Source organism: Psittacula echo (genome assembly GCF_963264785.1).
Source record: "Psittacula echo genome assembly, chromosome: 9".
Classification (NCBI taxonomy): domain Eukaryota; kingdom Metazoa; phylum Chordata; class Aves; order Psittaciformes; family Psittacidae; genus Psittacula; species Psittacula echo.
In genome coordinates this window covers 20,538,326-20,556,745 of record NC_137745.1, presented here as the reverse complement: position 1 = coordinate 20,556,745, position 18,420 = coordinate 20,538,326, and the positions used below count along the sequence as shown (strand labels likewise).

The 18,420-nt window shown below is 55.4% G+C and overlaps 2 protein-coding genes across 2 annotated transcripts in view; one reads left to right on the top strand and one right to left on the bottom strand.

Annotated features, from left to right (window-relative positions):
* Positions 1-1,867: 1,867 nt before the first annotated feature.
* On the top strand, positions 1,868-4,471 carry RHO (rhodopsin; the record flags this gene model as incomplete). The annotated part of the gene is made up of 5 exons (XM_080625692.1): positions 1,868-2,228; positions 3,084-3,252; positions 3,341-3,506; positions 3,738-3,977; positions 4,352-4,471. 5 exons carry the CDS (start codon positions 1,868-1,870, stop codon positions 4,469-4,471), a joined length of 1,056 nt encoding a protein of 351 aa, XP_080481818.1.
* Positions 4,472-13,775: 9,304 nt separating this feature from the next.
* Positions 13,776-18,420, bottom strand: part of PLXND1 (plexin D1) — a gene marked incomplete at both ends in the record, with an annotated part of 74,665 nt that continues 70,020 nt past the window's right edge. Inside the window, 4 exons of the mRNA XM_080625508.1 lie at positions 13,776-13,892; positions 14,452-14,526; positions 15,287-15,427; positions 17,817-17,964. Coding sequence (XP_080481634.1) covers positions 13,776-13,892; positions 14,452-14,526; positions 15,287-15,427; positions 17,817-17,964 — 481 coding nt within the window. The remainder of the gene's footprint in view (positions 13,893-14,451; positions 14,527-15,286; positions 15,428-17,816; positions 17,965-18,420) is intronic.

Below are 18,420 nucleotides of genomic sequence, written 5' to 3'. Positions count from 1 at the left end.
GGGGGGTGTTTTCATGTAACGTGAAGGAAGGCCTTTGGGGCTTCCCAGAGTGATCATGGCCTGCCTTGGCTGCAGCCAGCCAGGTCTTCCTTTATCTATGGTGCCAGCATTTCAGCTCCTTCAGACCTTCCCCACTTGGAGTGAAGGTTTCCAGCTTGGTTTCTTCCTTAAAGAGAGCACAGTGCTTTGCGCTTTGTTCCTTTAAACCTTCTGCATGCGCTAGCCTAACCCACAGGGAACACCGTAAAACTAGGCCAGGACTGAAAGAAATCTGTTCAGGCCAAGAGGACAAGAGCTTCTGCCCACCTCGTGCCTGTGAGCTCCAGCAGCACCGGCACAGCCTCCCGTGCTGGATGCAGCACTCATCGCCTCTGGTCAGCTTCGTTGTGTTCCCTGCTGCATGTGTCCCACTGCCTCTGAAAAACAAAGAGAAGATAATGTCAGACTCAGTCACTGATTGGCACAAAGAACGTCTCAAGCACAATCAAGTGCACTGAGTGGGGAGGCAGAGAGACATGGAGGACATGGGATGCTCCGATGACTGCTTCCCCTGTGGGATTTGGTGATCCTGCAAGGTTCTGGAAAGACCAAAGATTTTTGTCAAGGGCCAAATGAAGCTGAGTGTGACTTAAGCTCAGAACCTCCCTTCAGTGCCCTTGTCCAGCAGCCGTCTCAGCACCGGTGCAGAATGATGCCTGTCCAGGACAGATGGACTAGTTTACATATTTGTTGTTACCAATGTAAGTGGCAGGACCCAAACCATGTGCAAACCAGTCTCAGAAGGTTGATACCACTGGAAACCTGCCAGTGGGGTCAGTGCTTCACCCTGGTGTTCCAACCTCCCCAGCCAAATCCTGTAGCAGAAAAAGACGTGGCTGCGAGCACATGGAAGCAGGGCCGGTGATGCTCGTGCAGCCTGAGAGCTGCCTTGTGCAGCCTCCCGCAGGAAATGGCAGTTCTGGTGGGGATGGTTTCCTGTGGGGACTCTGGAGAGTCACTGACCCACTTCCCCTTGTAAGAAGGGGCCTAGGACACCCTTCTGTCAGTGATGGAGCCTGCCACAGCACCCTGCCCTACCCAGCCACCATCTGCAACCCACAGTTGTGGGGTTTTGAACCTCAAACTTCCCTCCTGTTAGTGGGGGATGGAAAGGAGCTTCTACTTGTTGGAGAGCCCTGAAAGCTCAGTCGAGGAGCCAAGAGAAGGATTCCCATCTGCCTTGCCATCCCCTGGCAACCTGATGGTGATGCAGCCCATTCCCAGCACCTCCCTGTGGGGAAACCAAGGCATTTCATACGGATGGGCAGTGCACACGAGTGCCAGTGGAGGGTGGGCTGAAGGCCTTGGCAGTGTGGGTGGCACATGTCCCCCTGGGCAATGGCAGCATTGAGCTGTGGATGTCCAGCTCTGGATCATGATGTGCAAGGACTCCCATGGGTGCGGGGCCCACCCCAAACCCTTGCTCCCGGGGGAGCACAGCTGTGATGAGGAGCGAGGCTCTGTGAGTGGAGCTGCTGCCCGGTTTGGGTCCCCCCAAACGAAAGCTGTGGTGCAGAGCTACCCCTGTATATGCCCATGAACCAGGGTCCCCAACAATGGCAGCACAGGCCAGAGACAGGTGTCCCCTTAATACCCTCCCAGAAAAGCCAATTACCCCAGATGATTATGATTAATAATTCTGTAAGCCCTAATCGCGCTGACTCCAGTGCCCAGAGCTTACCCTGGGGGGCACTTTATAAGAGGGGCCGCTTCTCCTCGGGGTGACGGTGAAGGCTGAGAGGTGGCGGGAGCCCCACTCGAGAGGTGAACCTCCTGCACACCACAGAACCCCCGAGTAAGAGCACGAGGCACCCCCGGAACCGCAGCCATGAACGGGACCGAAGGCCAAGACTTCTACGTGCCCATGTCCAACAAGACCGGGGTGGTGCGGAGCCCCTTCGAATACCCCCAGTACTACCTGGCTGAGCCCTGGAAGTTCTCAGCACTGGCTGCCTACATGTTCATGCTGATCCTGCTTGGCTTCCCTATCAACTTCCTCACGCTGTACGTCACCATACAGCACAAGAAGCTCCGGACACCTCTAAACTACATCCTTCTGAACCTGGCAATCGCCGACCTCTTCATGGTCTTTGGTGGCTTCACGACCACCATGTACACTTCGATGAATGGGTACTTTGTCTTTGGAGTAACGGGATGCTACATCGAAGGCTTCTTTGCCACGCTGGGTGGTAAGTTTCCCTGATACCAAAACATCTCCTGCTAGAAATGGCCCTGGATTTTAGGAGGGGGAGGGAACACACCCAGATGTTCTCGGGAACACAGGATTCGGGGTGGGAGGTGAAGAAAGTGACAAATGGCACACTTTTTTTACCATGTTTTGGTAGCCAGCTGCTCGGTACCCAGAGAACAACAGCTCAGCAATGAAAAGCAGCCGACCAGCAGCAGATTTAGCAGTTGCTGGATTTGCACATCTCTCTGGCTTGCTTTCTGACTTGAGAGGTGACAGATTTGTTCTTCCTGTTTTGTGGAGCTGAGTCTGCCATGGGCTCTGATGCCATGCGTGGTGGTGCAGGCTGGCAAAGCTGCCTCTTCCCCTGTGCCAGCCAGGCCTGGACTGTAGCAGATGTTAAATAAAAACTGTGTCTAAAAATGTTCTCCTCCATTCAGCTCTGGCTTCAGCCATAGCCTGAAGTGGTTCTGGTTTGGTCCTTGGGGCACAAGTTTCCTGGGAAGCTGTGCACAGCAAGGGAAAATCCTGGGATGATGGGCACTTGCTGTATCTCGGAGTGGGACCGTAGGCTTGCAAGTGCTGTCTGGGATGCATAGTAGCATCCAGCCACAAAATAACCACAGTGAAGTGGTTACTGTGGTTAAGCAGTGCAGTGAGGAGGTGTCTTCTCATGCCTTCCTACTGCATCTGCACTTGGCCTCAGTTCATCCCTCTTTCCCAGCCATTGGTGGAGATTTACCTGCTGCCAGGGGTCTTCCTTGGGAACAACAGCCCGATGGGGCCTCGTGCTGCCATCAGTGTTTCTGCTGCTGCTCAAAGCCCCCGTGACCCTGTCCCTCTCTCCGTGGTGCAGGTGAAATCGCTCTCTGGTCACTGGTTGTCCTGGCCATCGAAAGATACGTGGTGGTCTGCAAGCCCATGAGCAACTTCCGCTTCGGGGAGAACCACGCCATCATGGGTGTTGCCTTCTCCTGGATCATGGCGCTGGCGTGCGCCGCTCCCCCGCTGTTCGGCTGGTCCAGGTAGGGGCAGCAGGGCTGGGGCTGCGGGAGCCTGGTGCCGGCTCGGCCGCTCTCCGCTGGGCGCTGATCTGCCCTGCTCTCCTCGCAGGTACATCCCCGAGGGCATGCAGTGCTCGTGCGGGATTGACTATTACACTCTGAAGCCAGAGATCAACAATGAATCTTTCGTCATCTACATGTTTGTGGTTCACTTCATGATCCCGCTGATGATCATTTTCTTCTGCTACGGGAACCTGGTTTGCACTGTCAAGGAGGTGGGTACCTGCCACTGGTGGGGGTTCAGGGCCACTGAGTGCTGGGAGGGGGCCCATGCCAGGCACCAGGCTGGTGACAGAAAGGACCCTTGGTGCCAGTCTGGCTGCCCACAAAGGGGGAAACATCAGATGCCAGATGTGCAGCTCAACCACCCCAAGCCCTGACCCTACATCCTGTGCTGGTGCAGCACCCCCCAGCTCCACCATGTTTTCCTTCCCTCTTGCCCGCAGGCTGCCGCCCAGCAGCAGGAGTCTGCCACCACCCAGAAGGCAGAGAAAGAAGTGACCCGCATGGTCATCATCATGGTCATCGCCTTCCTGATATGCTGGCTCCCCTACGCCAGCGTCGCTTTCTACATCTTCACCAACCAGGGGTCAGACTTTGGGCCTATCTTCATGACCATCCCGGCTTTCTTTGCCAAGAGCTCCTCCATCTACAACCCTGTGATTTACATCGTCATGAACAAACAGGTAACCGGCCAGGAGCCAGGCAACCTCCCTTCTTGTTTTCATTTTATAACAGCTTGCAGAGAGTTATGGCACCTTGAGGTGTCAGTGGGCTGGGAAGGGGGTTTGTTTCCAGGTGATCTTGTTCTAGCATGCTGGAGGGCAACTGGGCAGTTCAGTGTTGCATGGATCTCATGGCCTCTTCCACCTGAAATGAGCCACGCACTGTGTCACTGTGGGGGCTTGTGTGCACGCTGGCCTGGAGCAGCAGGCAGGGCAGGCAGCAGGCAGTGGGGAAGGACACTCCATCAGCGAGGGGGCTTCCAAACAGCTCTGCTGGGCTCCGAGGCAGCTTCGCGGCGCCCGCCTGCCTCACCCCAGGCTTCCCTCTCTTTCAGTTCCGTAACTGCATGATCACAACCCTCTGCTGCGGCAAGAACCCGCTGGGCGACGAGGACACGTCTGCGGGCAAGACAGAGACCTCCTCCGTCTCCACCAGCCAGGTCTCCCCCGCGTAGGCCCCGCGGAGCGGCCGGTCCTCGGGGTGCGCGTCGCCGCCCCGGGAGCACGAACCTGCCCCCGCCACCGCCCGTCCCCGCTGCACCGCCGCGGGCCCTGCGGGTGGGCTCCTCTCTCCTGCACTAGGAACCCTGGGCACAAGGCTGTAAATGTGTACACACGTTTTGTAATTAAAATGCAAAGGCTTTAGCTCCGCTGGCGTAAATCCGCCTTTCTGTTCCCTCGCTGAGCGCTCGCGCCCTGCTCCGAGGGCAGACCCCGGTTCCGACGCCTGCGGTGCACGGCCCGAGCTGCCCTCGCCTCCCTGGTCCCACCGTGACGGCCCGGCCGGTGCTGCCCAGCCGCTCGGCCCCGCTGCCCGCGGCAGGTTCGGCTGCTGCGAGGTGCCCCCAGCCCTGCCCGGTGCTCCCCGCTCCAGCCCTGCCCCACCTCCGGCATGGCAGGAGCCCTGGGAGGCTCCGTCACCCCGCAGCCGGGACAGGGCACGTTGCGGTGCGGTCGGGCCCCTTTATGCCGCAGAGGTGATGGCTGCGGATCCTGCCCAGCAAGCGGGAGCACGGAGGGGCCTGCCGGCACAGCACGGCACGGCAGAGCAGAGCACGGCACAGCACAGCAGGGCACAGCCATGTGTGTCTGCAGCCAGATGTGCCCGGGGAGGGCTCTGTGCTTGCTCCTGCAGGCGCCCGGCGCAGCCACACGCGCCCGGTGTTTGCACCCTCGGCACATCCCTGCTGGGTATCCCCAGCACAACCCTCCCTTGGTCCCACCGCTCCTCCGCGGGCACTCTGTCCCGCTCCACGCTCCTCCCGCTCCTCCGCGCGCAGTTTGGCACCAGCCCAAGTAGGAGGTTTTGGCCAGTGCTTGTGCTTTTGAGGATCCACGGGCGCGCCGCTAAGCTTCCCTCCGCGCTGTAGCAGCAAGACATGGGAGCATATGGCTCAGAGATGTCGACATATGTTTTGAGCACTACAAGATGGCATATTGCAATTGTAGCAGTGTTCTTCATTTTTATTTTTAGCTCAGTTATACAAATAAGATGTTTTTCTCGCTGTTCAGTGTTATCAACATTTGAAACTATTTTTGTACATTATTATCCTCTCTGATTTCTAATCCTATGCAGCTTTGCAAGGTCTAATATGGAACATATAGAGCCAATGCAAGTTAAACCTTTAATAAAGAGCAATTTGCAAGTACAATTCTCTCATTATTTATTTTTTTTATCAATACTTCTGCATATTCAGTGAAATCTGAAGATTAGAGGTTTATGAATAATTCAGTGTTTAGGCTGATGCCTGATGCATGTACCTCAAATCTGGGAGCTGGTTTTGGAGGGAAGAGGAGGAAGGATTGGGGGTTTATTTGTTGTTCATGAGGCAGTGCTGGCACCTTGGCTTTCTCATTGCCACAGGACCAGCCCCAGTGCATGGCCTGGCTCCAGGCCTGTGGGCTATTGCGCCACACCATGCCCAGCCCTATGGCTGCTGCTGCTGCTGGTAGGGGCAAGCGAGGGTTTGGGATCCCCCTGCCAGCCCAGGTGGACGCTGGAGGCATCATGAAGCTGCCAGAGAGGTGACAGCCAGATGCAGGAGGAGGAGATGGTTGGAGATGCACCCAACCCTGACTGGCACCAGGCCCTGCAGCCCTCCTGTGTACCCGCTGTCCCCTTCCTGGGAATTTGGAAATGGACTGGAAATGGAGCAGCGAACGTGCTGGTGGTGCTGGCCCAGGAGAGCTGGGCACGCAGGTGCCTCTCCCAGCTCCTTGCTCCCGCTGGCACCTCTGTCCCCTGCCAGGTCACTCGGCTCAGCAGGTGGGTGCAGATCTTGACAAAGGTCCGTCTGGGCAGCGCTTTGCACGTACGTTTGCACAGTAACATGTCCACGAGGCGGGCTGTGACCAGGCCGGTGTCACCTAATCCTGGCTTGCAGCTCCCCCCGGCTTTGACCCACGATGAGGATGGAAGCCCTGTGACTCTCGCATAAAGAAGGGACTGACACGGTGCTGTGGAGGACCACAGCGGTCCCCGAGGTGGGGACACTGGCACTGTTCCTGCACCAAAGTGCAATCGGTGAATTACTCAGGCTCACCTTGAGAGCACCACAAGTATCCTGCCCCACTGGAACAGCAGGGAAAGTGTCCATGGGATCACAGGACCTGTTTTTAATGTTGCCATGACACAGAAGTGCCCTGGGTGCCTTGGGGACCCTGAAGAGCCAAGGGCTCAGCTCATACCTGGCCCATGGGATGATGTTGTCTGTGGCTGCAGGTGGTTGCTGTGCCGGGAGCCAGCACAGAGGGAACGTGGAGGGACATGGAGAGGCTGCCCTGTGTGGGCATGGGAGAATTCCCCCCCAAGCACAATGGGATTTGGCAGCCAAAGTCGAGTGAGGTGCTGGTGGTGAGCGCATCCCTGGGGCTCTCTGGGAACATTGCTCCTCCTGCACTCACTGGCCAGCAAAGCAACTTGCTGTTTTCCTCCTCTCATCTGTGGGACTGTTTCCCCCCTCTCCTGTTATCAGGCTCTCCAGGTAAAAGGAGCCAGCACATCACAGCAGTGCACTGGGAATGGGTCCTGCGTGGGCCCCGGCTGGCTCTCTTCACCCCACAGCGAGTGCCATCAGCAAGCTCCAATCCCAGCTCCCCGCCACCCTCCAAGCACGATGTAGGCCCCTTTGCCATGTGTGTTCGGGGTCATCACCCCATGATCCCCCATCTCCTGCCCTCTCCAAACCCTCTACTCAGACAGGCCCCCGCTCCCCTTGGCCCCTTGCAAGGCTTTGCAGAAGGCACTCAGCCACCTCCTCACCGCAGTAATCAGCAGCTCCTTAACAGCACCTGCAGGTAGGGTGCTGCTCTTATAAATTAGCTGGGAGTGAATGGGGTGAGCCTTTGAGCAAGGGTGGAGGTGTCCTGAGTGGAGCTGCCTGGGAACAGGGTCTTTGGGCTGGTGTGTGCTGCCATGAATCGTCAGCAGGGTAAGGGGTTTGCAGACTGCTGTGGGGTCCTGGTGGGGCTGGGGATCAGCTTCTGGGGGGCTTTGCAGCCCTCGGGGTCCAGGTTCCATGAGGTGTCTCTCTTCCCAGCAGCTGAAGCTGCTGGCACAGCCCAGCTCCCAGGTTTTACCAACCGAGCGCTGGAGGCTGCTGGCACAGCTGGGATCCCAGCAGATGAAGCTGCCAGAGCCACTCAGTTCCCAGGTTTTACCAGCCCAGCACTGGAGGCTGCTGGCACAGCCGAGCTCCCAGCAGATGAAGCTGCCGGCACCACCCAGCTCCCAGGTTTTACTGACCCAGCGCTGGAGGCTGATGGCACAGCCAAGCTCCCAGGTTTACTGGCCCAGCACCGGAGGGCTCTGCTCCCCTCAACCCTGCAGATGGTCATCGAGGCGCTGCAGACCAAGGATAGGAAGAAGGGTGCCTCCATCTCAGCCATCAAGAAGTTCATCCTGACCAACTACCCCGCAGTGGGCCCCTGCCGCCTCACGTACTGGCTGAAGTTGGCTCTGAACAAGGGACTGAACAGTGGGGTCCTGATGCGTCCCTCCAACTCCACTGCCACAGGGACTACTGGCACCTTCCTGGTAAGCAGGGGGATGCTGGTCCCACTGCAGCGGTGCTGGGGCCGAGGTGGAGACCAGCCCTGCTTCCACCCCTCTCTCGTCTCCAGTTAGGCCCCAGGATGTTCAAGAAGGAGCAGCAGTGTCCAGGCTGGGCAGATCCTGGCAGAGGAAAGCCCTGGAAGCCAGCTCAGCGTGGGGCCAGGCAGGCCGGCTGGGCCACCGTGGTGGGTGTGCAGCAGCAAGGTAAAGGGCTGCTGGTGCCAAAAGAACTCGGGGTGCCCCGGCCCCAGGAAAGGCTCCTGCCTGGGCTCATCCTCTGCCTGTCCTGCAGGTGCCGTGGAGGAGAAGCTGACAGCAGTGGAAGAGAAGCTGACAGGGGTGAAGCAGAAGTCGAGGGTGAAGACCACAAAGGTGAGCATGGCGTGGTGTGTGTGGGGGCTAGTGGCAGTAGCTGGAGGTGCTCTCTCCTCTCCAGGCCCCCCCACCGGCAGCAGCAGAGCCCAGGAGCGATAGAGCGAAGCCCCTGCGAGCTGTCGGCTGCCCCCAGGGCCGTGGCAAGAGGCTTTCAGGGCCCTCCATGGCTGCAGCTGCTGAGGAGGCAGACGAGGACAGTGGTGACAACCCTGCGGGCACCAGGCCAAAGTGGCCACAGAAGACCACAGTGGGAAAGAGCAAGAGGAAGGTCCCCAAGGGGCCCCAGGCGGGAGCGCGCAAGGGGCCCCAGGCGGGAGCACCTAAGGGGGCCCAGCCAGAAGTGCCCAAGGTGAAGGAGGCTGAAGGCAAGGTGAGGAAGCCTCGGGTGAAGACAGGAGCTGGCCAGCGGCAGGCCAGCCTGAGGAAGGCAGCGGCCCTCCCGAAGGGCAAGAAGGCCTCATAGTATGTCCTGGACAGCCCTGCTTCCATTGGAGCCCAGCTTGGCTCAAGCCCTTGGGGTCTGTGTTGGGTTTATTCCCACGATAGGCCTTAACTCTGTGTTCATGTCTTGCTAATAAAGCTGCTTCATTCCCATCATTCATTCCCGTATGAAGACAGGCTGAGAAAGTTGGGGCTGTTCAGCTTGGAGAAGAGAAGGCTGCGTGGAGACCTCAGAGCAGCCTTCCAGGATCTGAAGGGGGCCTACAAGGATGCTGGGGATGGACTCTTCATCAGGGACTGTAGTGACAGAACAAGGGGTAATGGGTTCAAACGGAAACGAGGGAAGTTTAGATTGGATCTAAGGAAGAAATTCTTTACTGTGAGGGTGGTGAGGCACTGGAATGGATTGCCCAGGGAGGTTGTGAATGCTCCATCCTTGGCAGTGTTCAAGGCCAGGTTGGATGAGGCCTTGGGTGGCATGGTTTAGTGTGGAGTGTCCCTGCCCATGGCAGGGGGGTTGGAACTGGATGATCTTAAGGTCACAGTATCACAGTATGTTAGAGATTGGAAGGGACCTCAAAAGATCATGTCCTTTCCAACCCTAACTATTCTATGATTCTATGACTGCTGCCCTGCTTGTGGGTCTCTGCTGCTGCACTCCCATCTCCTGGCCTCATTCTATGTGGCACTGTGCTGCCTGCCATGCCTGCTCTCATGGAGAGGTGCCCTGCCTGTCTCCATGTCCCCAGCTCTGGGCTGCAGTGCCAGGAAGTGCTGGGCTTTGGGTGTTCTGTGTGTGCAGGCTGGTGGTGAGCCCCAGTGCAGGTAACGGCCCATGTGAGGGCCCTGGGACCCACAGGACACAGCACAGGGACACCCCAGGTACTGTGAAGCTCAGGCATGGCCAGTGCTGCCTGTGCGGGCTGGGTGCCTGGCCCTCTGCCCTCTTGCCTGCCCTTGTGCTAATGCCTGGCTGAGCTGGGATTACAGGAGTGCAGCAGGGCTGGGTGCGTGCCATGGGCAAGGGTCCCCAGTGTGGGGGCAGCTGCCTGTGCTCTAACCATGGCATGAGGAAGGTAGAAGTGCTTTAGGGTTCAAAAAAAGGAGTTTGGGATGTCTGCTGAAGACTGCAGCATTGCTTGTGCTCTTGTTACCTATCGGTGGTACAGTTCCTGCCTCTAAACCTGTTTTACTGGCTCCTGAAGATGAACACTTTCATTTAGTAGCTTCAGGTGCCTGAATTTCTCTTGCTCTGTATGGAACAGAGCCTTTCTGAAGGTCAGCCTGATAATGGAAGGGGTTATAGTCCTCCTGGGCAGGAGAAAATCAGTGGAAGTAAAACTCTCTTCCTAAAGAGGATTTTGCTAATCTTCAGCTGGCCTTGCCAATGCCCTCCAAGGCTCCTGGCCTTGCTCTGGGGCTTAAGCAAGAGCTGAGCAAACTAACTTCTCTTTAAACTTCAGCCTTGGCCATGTTGATCCATCTTTAATGGAGCTGAAACTCTTGTTGCCCACAGGGACAGGGTGGGAGATGCCGCAGCAGTAACGGAGCAGAGCTCCCCTGCCCCTCCGGTGTGGATCAGCCTCGCCAGGCACTTCTCGCTGCATGGAAACATCCTGTATGGGAGCTGTGTCCTCTCACCAGGCTCTTGGTGTGAAACACGAGGTGCTTGCTTTGGCAGAGGCCAAATCGTTTAACAGCTGGATTTAGCTTCTGCTTTAGCTTCAAGAATCAACTTTCTAGTGGGAAAGGAAAATCCCTCTGGTGTCTGGAAAGAGCAGCTTTTACTGGGGGAGGCGGAAAAGAGAGGATTTAGAAATACCATGGCTAATAGGACCTACGGGCTGGTGTCATGGTGCTGAACCCAGAAGCTTTGAGGAGTGGTGGTGGCGGCACAGAACAGGCACCTGGGCTCCTTTGGGCTGTGAGAAGGCACAGTCTTGTGGGCTGAGAGCACTTGATAGAGGTGAGGGTGCCTGGCCCTGGGCACTGCTGTGGTGTTACTGGGCTCTGTGTGTGTGATCATGGGCACTGCTGTGGTGTTACTGGGCTCTGTGTGTGTGATCATGGGCACTGCTGTGGTGTTACTGGGCTCTGTGTGTGTGATCATGGGCACTGCTGTGGTGTTACTGGGCTCTGTGTGAGTTCAGGTGCCGGTTGTGTCCTTGCATGGCTCTCACTGTGTCCTGGCGGGAGCTGTGTCACTGGGCAGCAGGAGCTGCAATGTGCTCTGCAGGCAGTCAGGGCTCTGCAGGGCAGAGGGGGTAAACCCCACCTCGCGTGGAAGCAAGCTGGCTATCAGCTTGCATGGTACATCTTGGACATACAAAGCTCTCTGTACACACCCCAGCGGGTGTCTTCCCCAATGTTGTATGTCCTCCGCATGCTCAGGGGCAGGAACTTCACTAGGCAGGTTTCAGCACCTTGTTTTATTACAAAGATAGGCTTTTCCAAGAGTCTGCCACTTCCACTACACAGCAGGTAAGGGCACTACACCCACAACACGTGCCAAAGTTTAAAAACATGTTACAAAGGGCTTGGGGTTCAAGGCAACACTACAAACCCTCAAGCTTCTGCCCTGGAAAAGTTGTTCCTTTTACATGGGTTGTAGCAACTACTTTTTCTTTTTCTTTTTTTTTCTTTTTTTCTTGGGTTTTTTTTTTTTGTTTTTTTTTTTTTTGCTTTGGAAAAAAATTAAATAATAAAGCAATAGCCCCAGCACACGGCCCAGTCACATCGCCTGGAGGCAAATCACACTGTCAGCTCCCCTGCATCCTGTCCTTGCAACAGCATGGGGCTATCACTCCATGAGCCCTTCCCCACCTCCAGCCAAGCTCAACGTTCTCTGCTACCCTGGTGCTCCTGCCCCCCCCTTCCCCCCCCAGTCAGTGCTGGGCCTGCCTGTGTCTCTGGCAGCTATTCACAGTTTCTAAAAGGAAAAAAAAAATCAAGGGTTTTTTGTGTGAAATCACTTTCAAAATAAAATGTAGCCCAGCTACATTCTTAGAGTTTCTATTCCGAAGCCACATCCTCAGCAAAGACAGTGAAACCTCCACAGTGTATGCACTTTTTTTGTAGTTCTTTAAAAAAAAACCTCTGTTCTCCCCCTTTCCCACCCCCGTCCCTCCCTCCCCCCCTTTAGCATACTGAATAAAGTCTATCCTTTGTTTTAAAATAGATATCTATATACACACACACAGTTCTGGTGTTCCAATTCCTGACAACTGTGGCATTACCGGGAACGATGGGATAGAGGCCACCTGTCCATGGCAGTGAGTCACCCAGGAGGAGTTTGGTGGACCAAAGTCATCTAACACCGGGTTGCATCCTCGCCAACTGATGGGTAGCGGAGGCTCACCTTCGACTTTGCCTGGAGTGAGGTAGTAACTTTTAATGTTCTATTTGGCAGTTTGGAAACACGGTGGCTACGTCTGGGTTATCTTTCATGGGCAGGTTGCCTTTGCCTGCATGCAAATGCTGGCTTCATGTGGCGTTTGCTGTGGTCCAGCCTCTACAGAGGGGCATCTGCAATGCTGGAGGAGACCAAAGAGGTCACTGCTCCCCTGGCTGCAGAAAGGATGGTGTTACCTGCAGGAAGGAGAACAGGTCACCAAGATGGGGGCTCTGCCCCAGCGCAGATGCTGCAGGACAGCAGTGAAGTGTCTGGGTTTTGGACAAGCTGTCTGCTCAGAGAGACCCTGCCTGCTGGCCCCAGTATAAGTGCGGGTCACCTTCCACCTTTGTTTGCAGTCTGGGGTGCTGGAGCTGCTGTGCTGGCCTCCTGAGCATCATGCTGCCAAGGATGGGGTCCAGTCTATTTACCTTTATCAGCTAAAAAAAGACTGGACACGAAGCAGAACTGCACTGTCTTTGCTGCTCTCAGATCTCAGCCATGGCGGGCTGGCTCTGAAGCGAGCAGAACAAGCTGCGTCAGGAAGACACCTCTGTAGCACTGACCTTGTTTTCAGGGATGATTGCAGGGAGATGCTGGAGCACATGGGGCAGAGGGAGGAAGGTGCTACCTTGTGTTCTGCCCTGCGTGTGGCTCAAGCTCACTCATGGAGGGTGTCAGCAGGAGCTGACCCCTTTTGGCATGATACTATCCAGCTCCAGCTCACTGTGCACGCAGGTCGGGGAACCTGAGGAAGGGGGAACAGCCCTTCCCACATTGTCTAACATGGAACATGCTGCATAACAGCTGTCTCCATTAGGGGTTAAAGTGCTTTCACCATGCCCCAGCTACTTGGGAAGCAACTTCTTTGTCTTAGCCCCGAGTTCCCCATGTTGCCCAAGTCTCAGATGGAGGAGTGGTTATGTTTACACATACAGTACAAAAATTAAAAGGCACAAAAATACACAGAATGCAGCAGATAGTGATCAGCTGATAGAGTCCCTGGTGCTGGAAAAACAAGGATGTTGGAGGGATGGTGTGGTAGGGAGCGCAGGCGTTGCTCTGATGGCCTTTGCTGTCTCTGCTCCCTGAGGTTACCCTTCTGCTTTGTGTAATTGTTATGGCTTCTGCAGCCCCATCTCTGTTCTGAGGAATCACAAACAGGGATGCAGGGAGCCGCTGACTGTTCAGGTGCTGATCAGAGGGAAATGGTGAACTGAGCTTTCCACAAGGATCACGTCTCCATTTCTGGCTGGCAACAGCAAATAAATCATGGGTGCCACAGGGCAGACCAGAGGGGGTTTGAGCCGCTCGGAAAGGTGTCTTGTGGCTTCTTGCTGGGTGAGGAGCCGTTCAGCCGCAGGCCAGGCCCACCCCCACCGCAAGGCTGGTTTGAGAATGGCCCTTGCAGAGGCGATCCACAGCATATCTGCGGCTGAAGGCAGGTTCCCTACGGCACTGCACTGCGGAGAAGGTCACTTCCAGGGCTGCAGTCAGCCTAGGCTTCGCTGCAGCACTCGTAGATGTTATCTTCCATGAGCGCAATCACTTGCTCAAACTTGTGCTGGAGCTGGGTGCGCTTCGTCGTGGGGTTGGCATCCAGGGCAGCCACGATCTGCAGGAGACAAGGACAGGAGGGTGCTGAGACCGTGCAGGCAGAACCTGCAGAACCCCAGCACCAGCTGGACCCCTGATGAGAAGAGCCCACAGCCCCAGCACCCTCTGGCTGCTTTAGGGCAGAGCTGAGTCCCTGAGCAGGGGGTGGGAGAGAAACCAAAATCCACCGTGACAGTAAAGCTCGTGGTATGGAGCCAGCCCACGGTGCAGAGGGTCGGGAGCAGCCAGGGCCAGGGATGGGAAGTTATTTGAGTGTGGACTGCATCAGCATGCTCCGCCTTCCAGAAAGCATCTGCGGGTCTACACCTCAGGACCCTGCTGCAGTCCAGCCCAGCCACATGCTGTTAAACCAGCCAGGAATAGCTGGATTTCTCTTTCAAGAAGCTGTCAGTCAAAGGCTAGGAGGCAGGTGCATCTGTGTGTGCATAGGATTATGCCAGAAACAGTAATCCCTTTGCAGTGGGCTGGATGCAGGCTTCTGGCTACTTGGTTAACGCACACCACTTGGTATTCCCTCCATGGGTATGCCGGGGCCGAGTGTGGCTGAACTCGCTTACCTGGGAGCGGTAGCGCTTGGCATATTTGTAGATCTCGGCCATGGCAACGTTGGTGTTGAATTCGTTCCGGTATTTCTTTATAAAGACAAAGCAAAGAGGGGAGGAGTATTAATGTGACGCAGCAAGTGAGTTCAAGTCCCATCAGCAGGCATTAGCTAAACTCAAAGAAGGTTTTTGTCTGGGTATTTTTGTTGTTGTTGCATTGGTGCAACCAGACTTTTGATTTACTCCGTTAGGGGAAGTGCATTTCCTCACATCAGAAATTATCTCAGTCTTTCTGAAGCCAGCCTTAGAGTCCACGCTCCACAGCTCAGTTTACCTGCCTGTGCTCAAAGCCATTTCAATGGATAGGGCAGCGCAACAGCTGGGCAGAGGTATGCCAAGGGAGAAACCTGCTCGGTGCCTGAGGCTGAAGTGCCGCTGGAGGTGGATTGATTCCGAGGAAGCTGTAGCGCATCGCTGGCAGGCTATGGATCTGGAGCGCGCTGCCGGCATCCTGCATGCGGACCCTGCCAGCAGGGCCCTGGGACTGTGCTGGCCCTGGCAGCTGGTGCCTGGGGGCAGCTGGCCAGGGCTGTGGGACTGCAGGGATCCTGTTCCAAGCTTCCTGGCTCTCTGGCACTGAATTTTGCTTTCAGCTCCCAGTGGTGCCAAAGCTAGTTCGGTTCAAGCTAACTCGTGGGTGTTTACTGCAGCTCTGGCAGTAACTGAAGATGCTTGGAATTAGGTCAGATGAAGTTTGTGCATGGAAGTTTGAGGCAAAATACTCTTTGCTTGTTGCTCCTTGAAGCACCTAAGCAGTAGCTGGCTGCAGCCTGCGTGCCCCATGCCTTACCCGTGACTCCTCGGCCAGGTGAGCATTCATCTCCTGCTCGCTGAGTGGCGGCATGTCGTGGATTTGCTTGTAGTATCGCTGCACTATCTTCCTGTACTCAGGGATCTCCTTGGCATACAGCAGTTTATTGGTCGGGGAGTCCTAGTGCAAGGGCGAGATACTGAAATCAGACACTGTGTTGTTCCTGGCTGAACACTTCCTATCCTGTCTGGCCCATCAGATGTGGACTTCAGCTACAGGCTGCTTTCAGGAAACAGCTACGTCTTTAGTCCTGGCTTTACACAGGCAGGAGTGTGGTGGGATGGCACCAAACCACAACACAGCTAATGAGAGAGGCGCTTCCTCGAACACATCAAGGTGCTGTAGACAGGTACCCCCGACCTGTGGAGCCACAGCACTGTCCCCCAGCCCTTCTTCCTAGCATGAGCTCAACATTTGTTAGCTGTACTGCCAGTGAAGGTGGTCTATATGATGGTGGTTTAATTGGCAGCAAGGGCAGGCTAAAAAGTATGCACAAGGTCAGGCAGGATGGCCTGCTGCCAGGTAATGTTCTGCAGATGAGTGCAGCACAACTGTGTTAGATAAAACACTTCTGCTCTGTGGCTCTGACTGTGGAAACTGGTAACAAAGGAAGGGTTTCTGCATGCATTTACCCGGGTCTCTTGAGCAGCCAGCTTGATGTAAACTGAAGAACAAAGCTCTCTTACAAGCTGAACTTTGTCAGTTGAAATGTTGCTCTTGGATTTTTCATGTAGCTTTGATTTATTTTGCATTGGCTAACCCAGCCTGCTTGGCCTATATTGAGTGTGCATAAAGTAATTAATGGCAAATACTGAGTTCTCTTGATTAATGCCAGCTTGGACAAAGCAGTCTTAACCTCCCAGCCACACAATTGGGTTGTACCAGTGAAGGCACAACCCCTCTTGTGCTCCTCTCAAACACGAGCATGAATGATTTTAACCTCAAGGCAGTCCTGCCCTGCTGACATCATTACCCTGGAATGAACTTGGCTGACTGGCCCAGCGCTGCATCCCAAAGGGAAACAGTCCCTGGCTCAGCGGCACAGAGGGGAGTGAGATCACCGTGTCCCCCTGCCCTGACATGGGATGCGGGACTGCTCCTGATGCTCTGGCAGGTGGACAGGGGAAGGAGGACCTTGGGAGGAGACAAGCTCGGCAGGGCTCACATGAGGAGGCAGCATTTCAGCTGTATCGGGCAGTAAATAAGGAAGCCCGGGGTAACTGCAATCTGCTGCTGCAATATGGAGCTTGGCTGATGCTGCAGGGGAAATTGGAAATGGGCACCAGGCTGTGGCACCAGATCCCACAGCAGTTTATTTTCAAACCCAGTGACAAGGCATTGCAGGAATACAGCCAAGCTACAGAGCCTGCTCACTATGTAGTTTTTTTTCTTCCCCTTGGAAACACACAAAAAAAACCCCCATGCTCCTCTTTTTTAAGTTATTTTTTAATTGTGTCTGGTTTGTCTGTATTATGGAGATGGGTGCTGGTTTATTAACTGCTTGTGTGCTGTAGATGTGTGGAGTCCGAGTCTGCTCTCACATTTGCAGTATCAAGAGCAACACGCTGAACCCAGGGGAAGAATCCAGCCTGGAAAGCATTCAGCGATACACTGCGTGTGTATGCGAGCTGATTTTTATGCTGAGGATTTATTCTTCCCACATTACTCAACAATTCCTTCAGTTATGCTATTGTATTCCTGAAAACTGTTTCCATCTGCTGTCTGACTTGGGCTGACCTCTCTTCCCCTCACCCACGGCCTGACAAGGACAAATTGTAGGTGTTTCGTAACACACCAGAAAAAAGACCCAAATCCAAACAAACAAAGAATCAAGCCCTCATTAGATCTTCCTGCAGCGTCAGCCTGGAGTGAAGGCTTCCTGCTGCCCTCAGCAGCGCCTGCCTCCTGCCCCACCTCTATAGGGTCCCATCGACGTCACACGCTGCACCGCCAGCCCCTGGGGGGGGACATGAGGGGGGAGGTACAGCACTTCCTAATAAAACTTATTTATGTCAGGAAGTTTCGAATGTCAACACTGCTCTTGGCTGAGCCGGTGGGAGAGCAGTGGGAGAGCAGAACATCCCACACAGGATGGTGCATGGGATCCCAGTGGTGGGAGAGGAGACACGGCCTGCGCAGCCTCACACGTGCTCAGGGCAGGTTTGGCTTCCTAGCACCAGCCTGCTGGGCTCTGCCAGCCTGCCTGGGGTGGGCAGTGTGTGATGGAGATGCTGCCACTGGAGGGGAGCACCAACACCTCCGGGGCTGCGGCAGTGCCTGCCAAGTGCTTCCCAGTGCTGACGCATGGTGTTAACTAAAGTGGAGTGAGGGGGAGAACTCACCCTTGGAGACAGCCAAAACCAGCATGAACCTGAGCAAGTGTCTCCCTACCAGCCCTACTGCTGTGGGAGTCTGGGCTGGGAGACCTGACAGTCCCTTCCCACCCGCACTGGTGTGTGTCCTGCCTGCCCGCAGGACAGAGGAGCCACACGTCTTCTCAGGACAGTACCTTGCCCAGCTGCAGGTCAGACAGGGAGCAGGCATCAATGAAAGCCTGGGCTATCACAGAGAGACAGGCATCGATGTGGTCTGTCTTGTCAATGTCGAAGACGAACTGGGGGTTCTTCAGGATGTTGACCCAAAACCTCAGAGGTAGGCTGTGAAGGAAACAAGCCGGGAACACACACCAGGTGAATGGTTGGCCTCCAGAGGGAGAGGGGAGGAAATGCAGGAAAGATGATGATAGAAAGTGAATAGCAGAGAGAAAAAAGAATGAGGAGCTGGGTTCTGCTATTTAATCACATCCTGGTAGCATATGGCCCAGTGCCTAACGTGAGGGGCAGGCACAGGTCTTCTTCCTCAAGAGTTATCTCTTCAGGCTGAAGGACGTGGCACAGAAAGAAACCTCCACGTACAGGCTGTCCAGGGATGCACAGACCCTTGTTCCTTCAGCAGCCATTGGTATCCAGGCAGGGCATGGGCAGGTTTGCCTGCATGGGGCTGCTGGAGCAGGCTTCCCCACTCGCTGATTTCTGTAGCAATGGTGTCAGCTCCTTTCAGTCTTCCCTGACAGTAACCATCACCTGGTTCTGACGGTGAGCCTGGCCCATGAA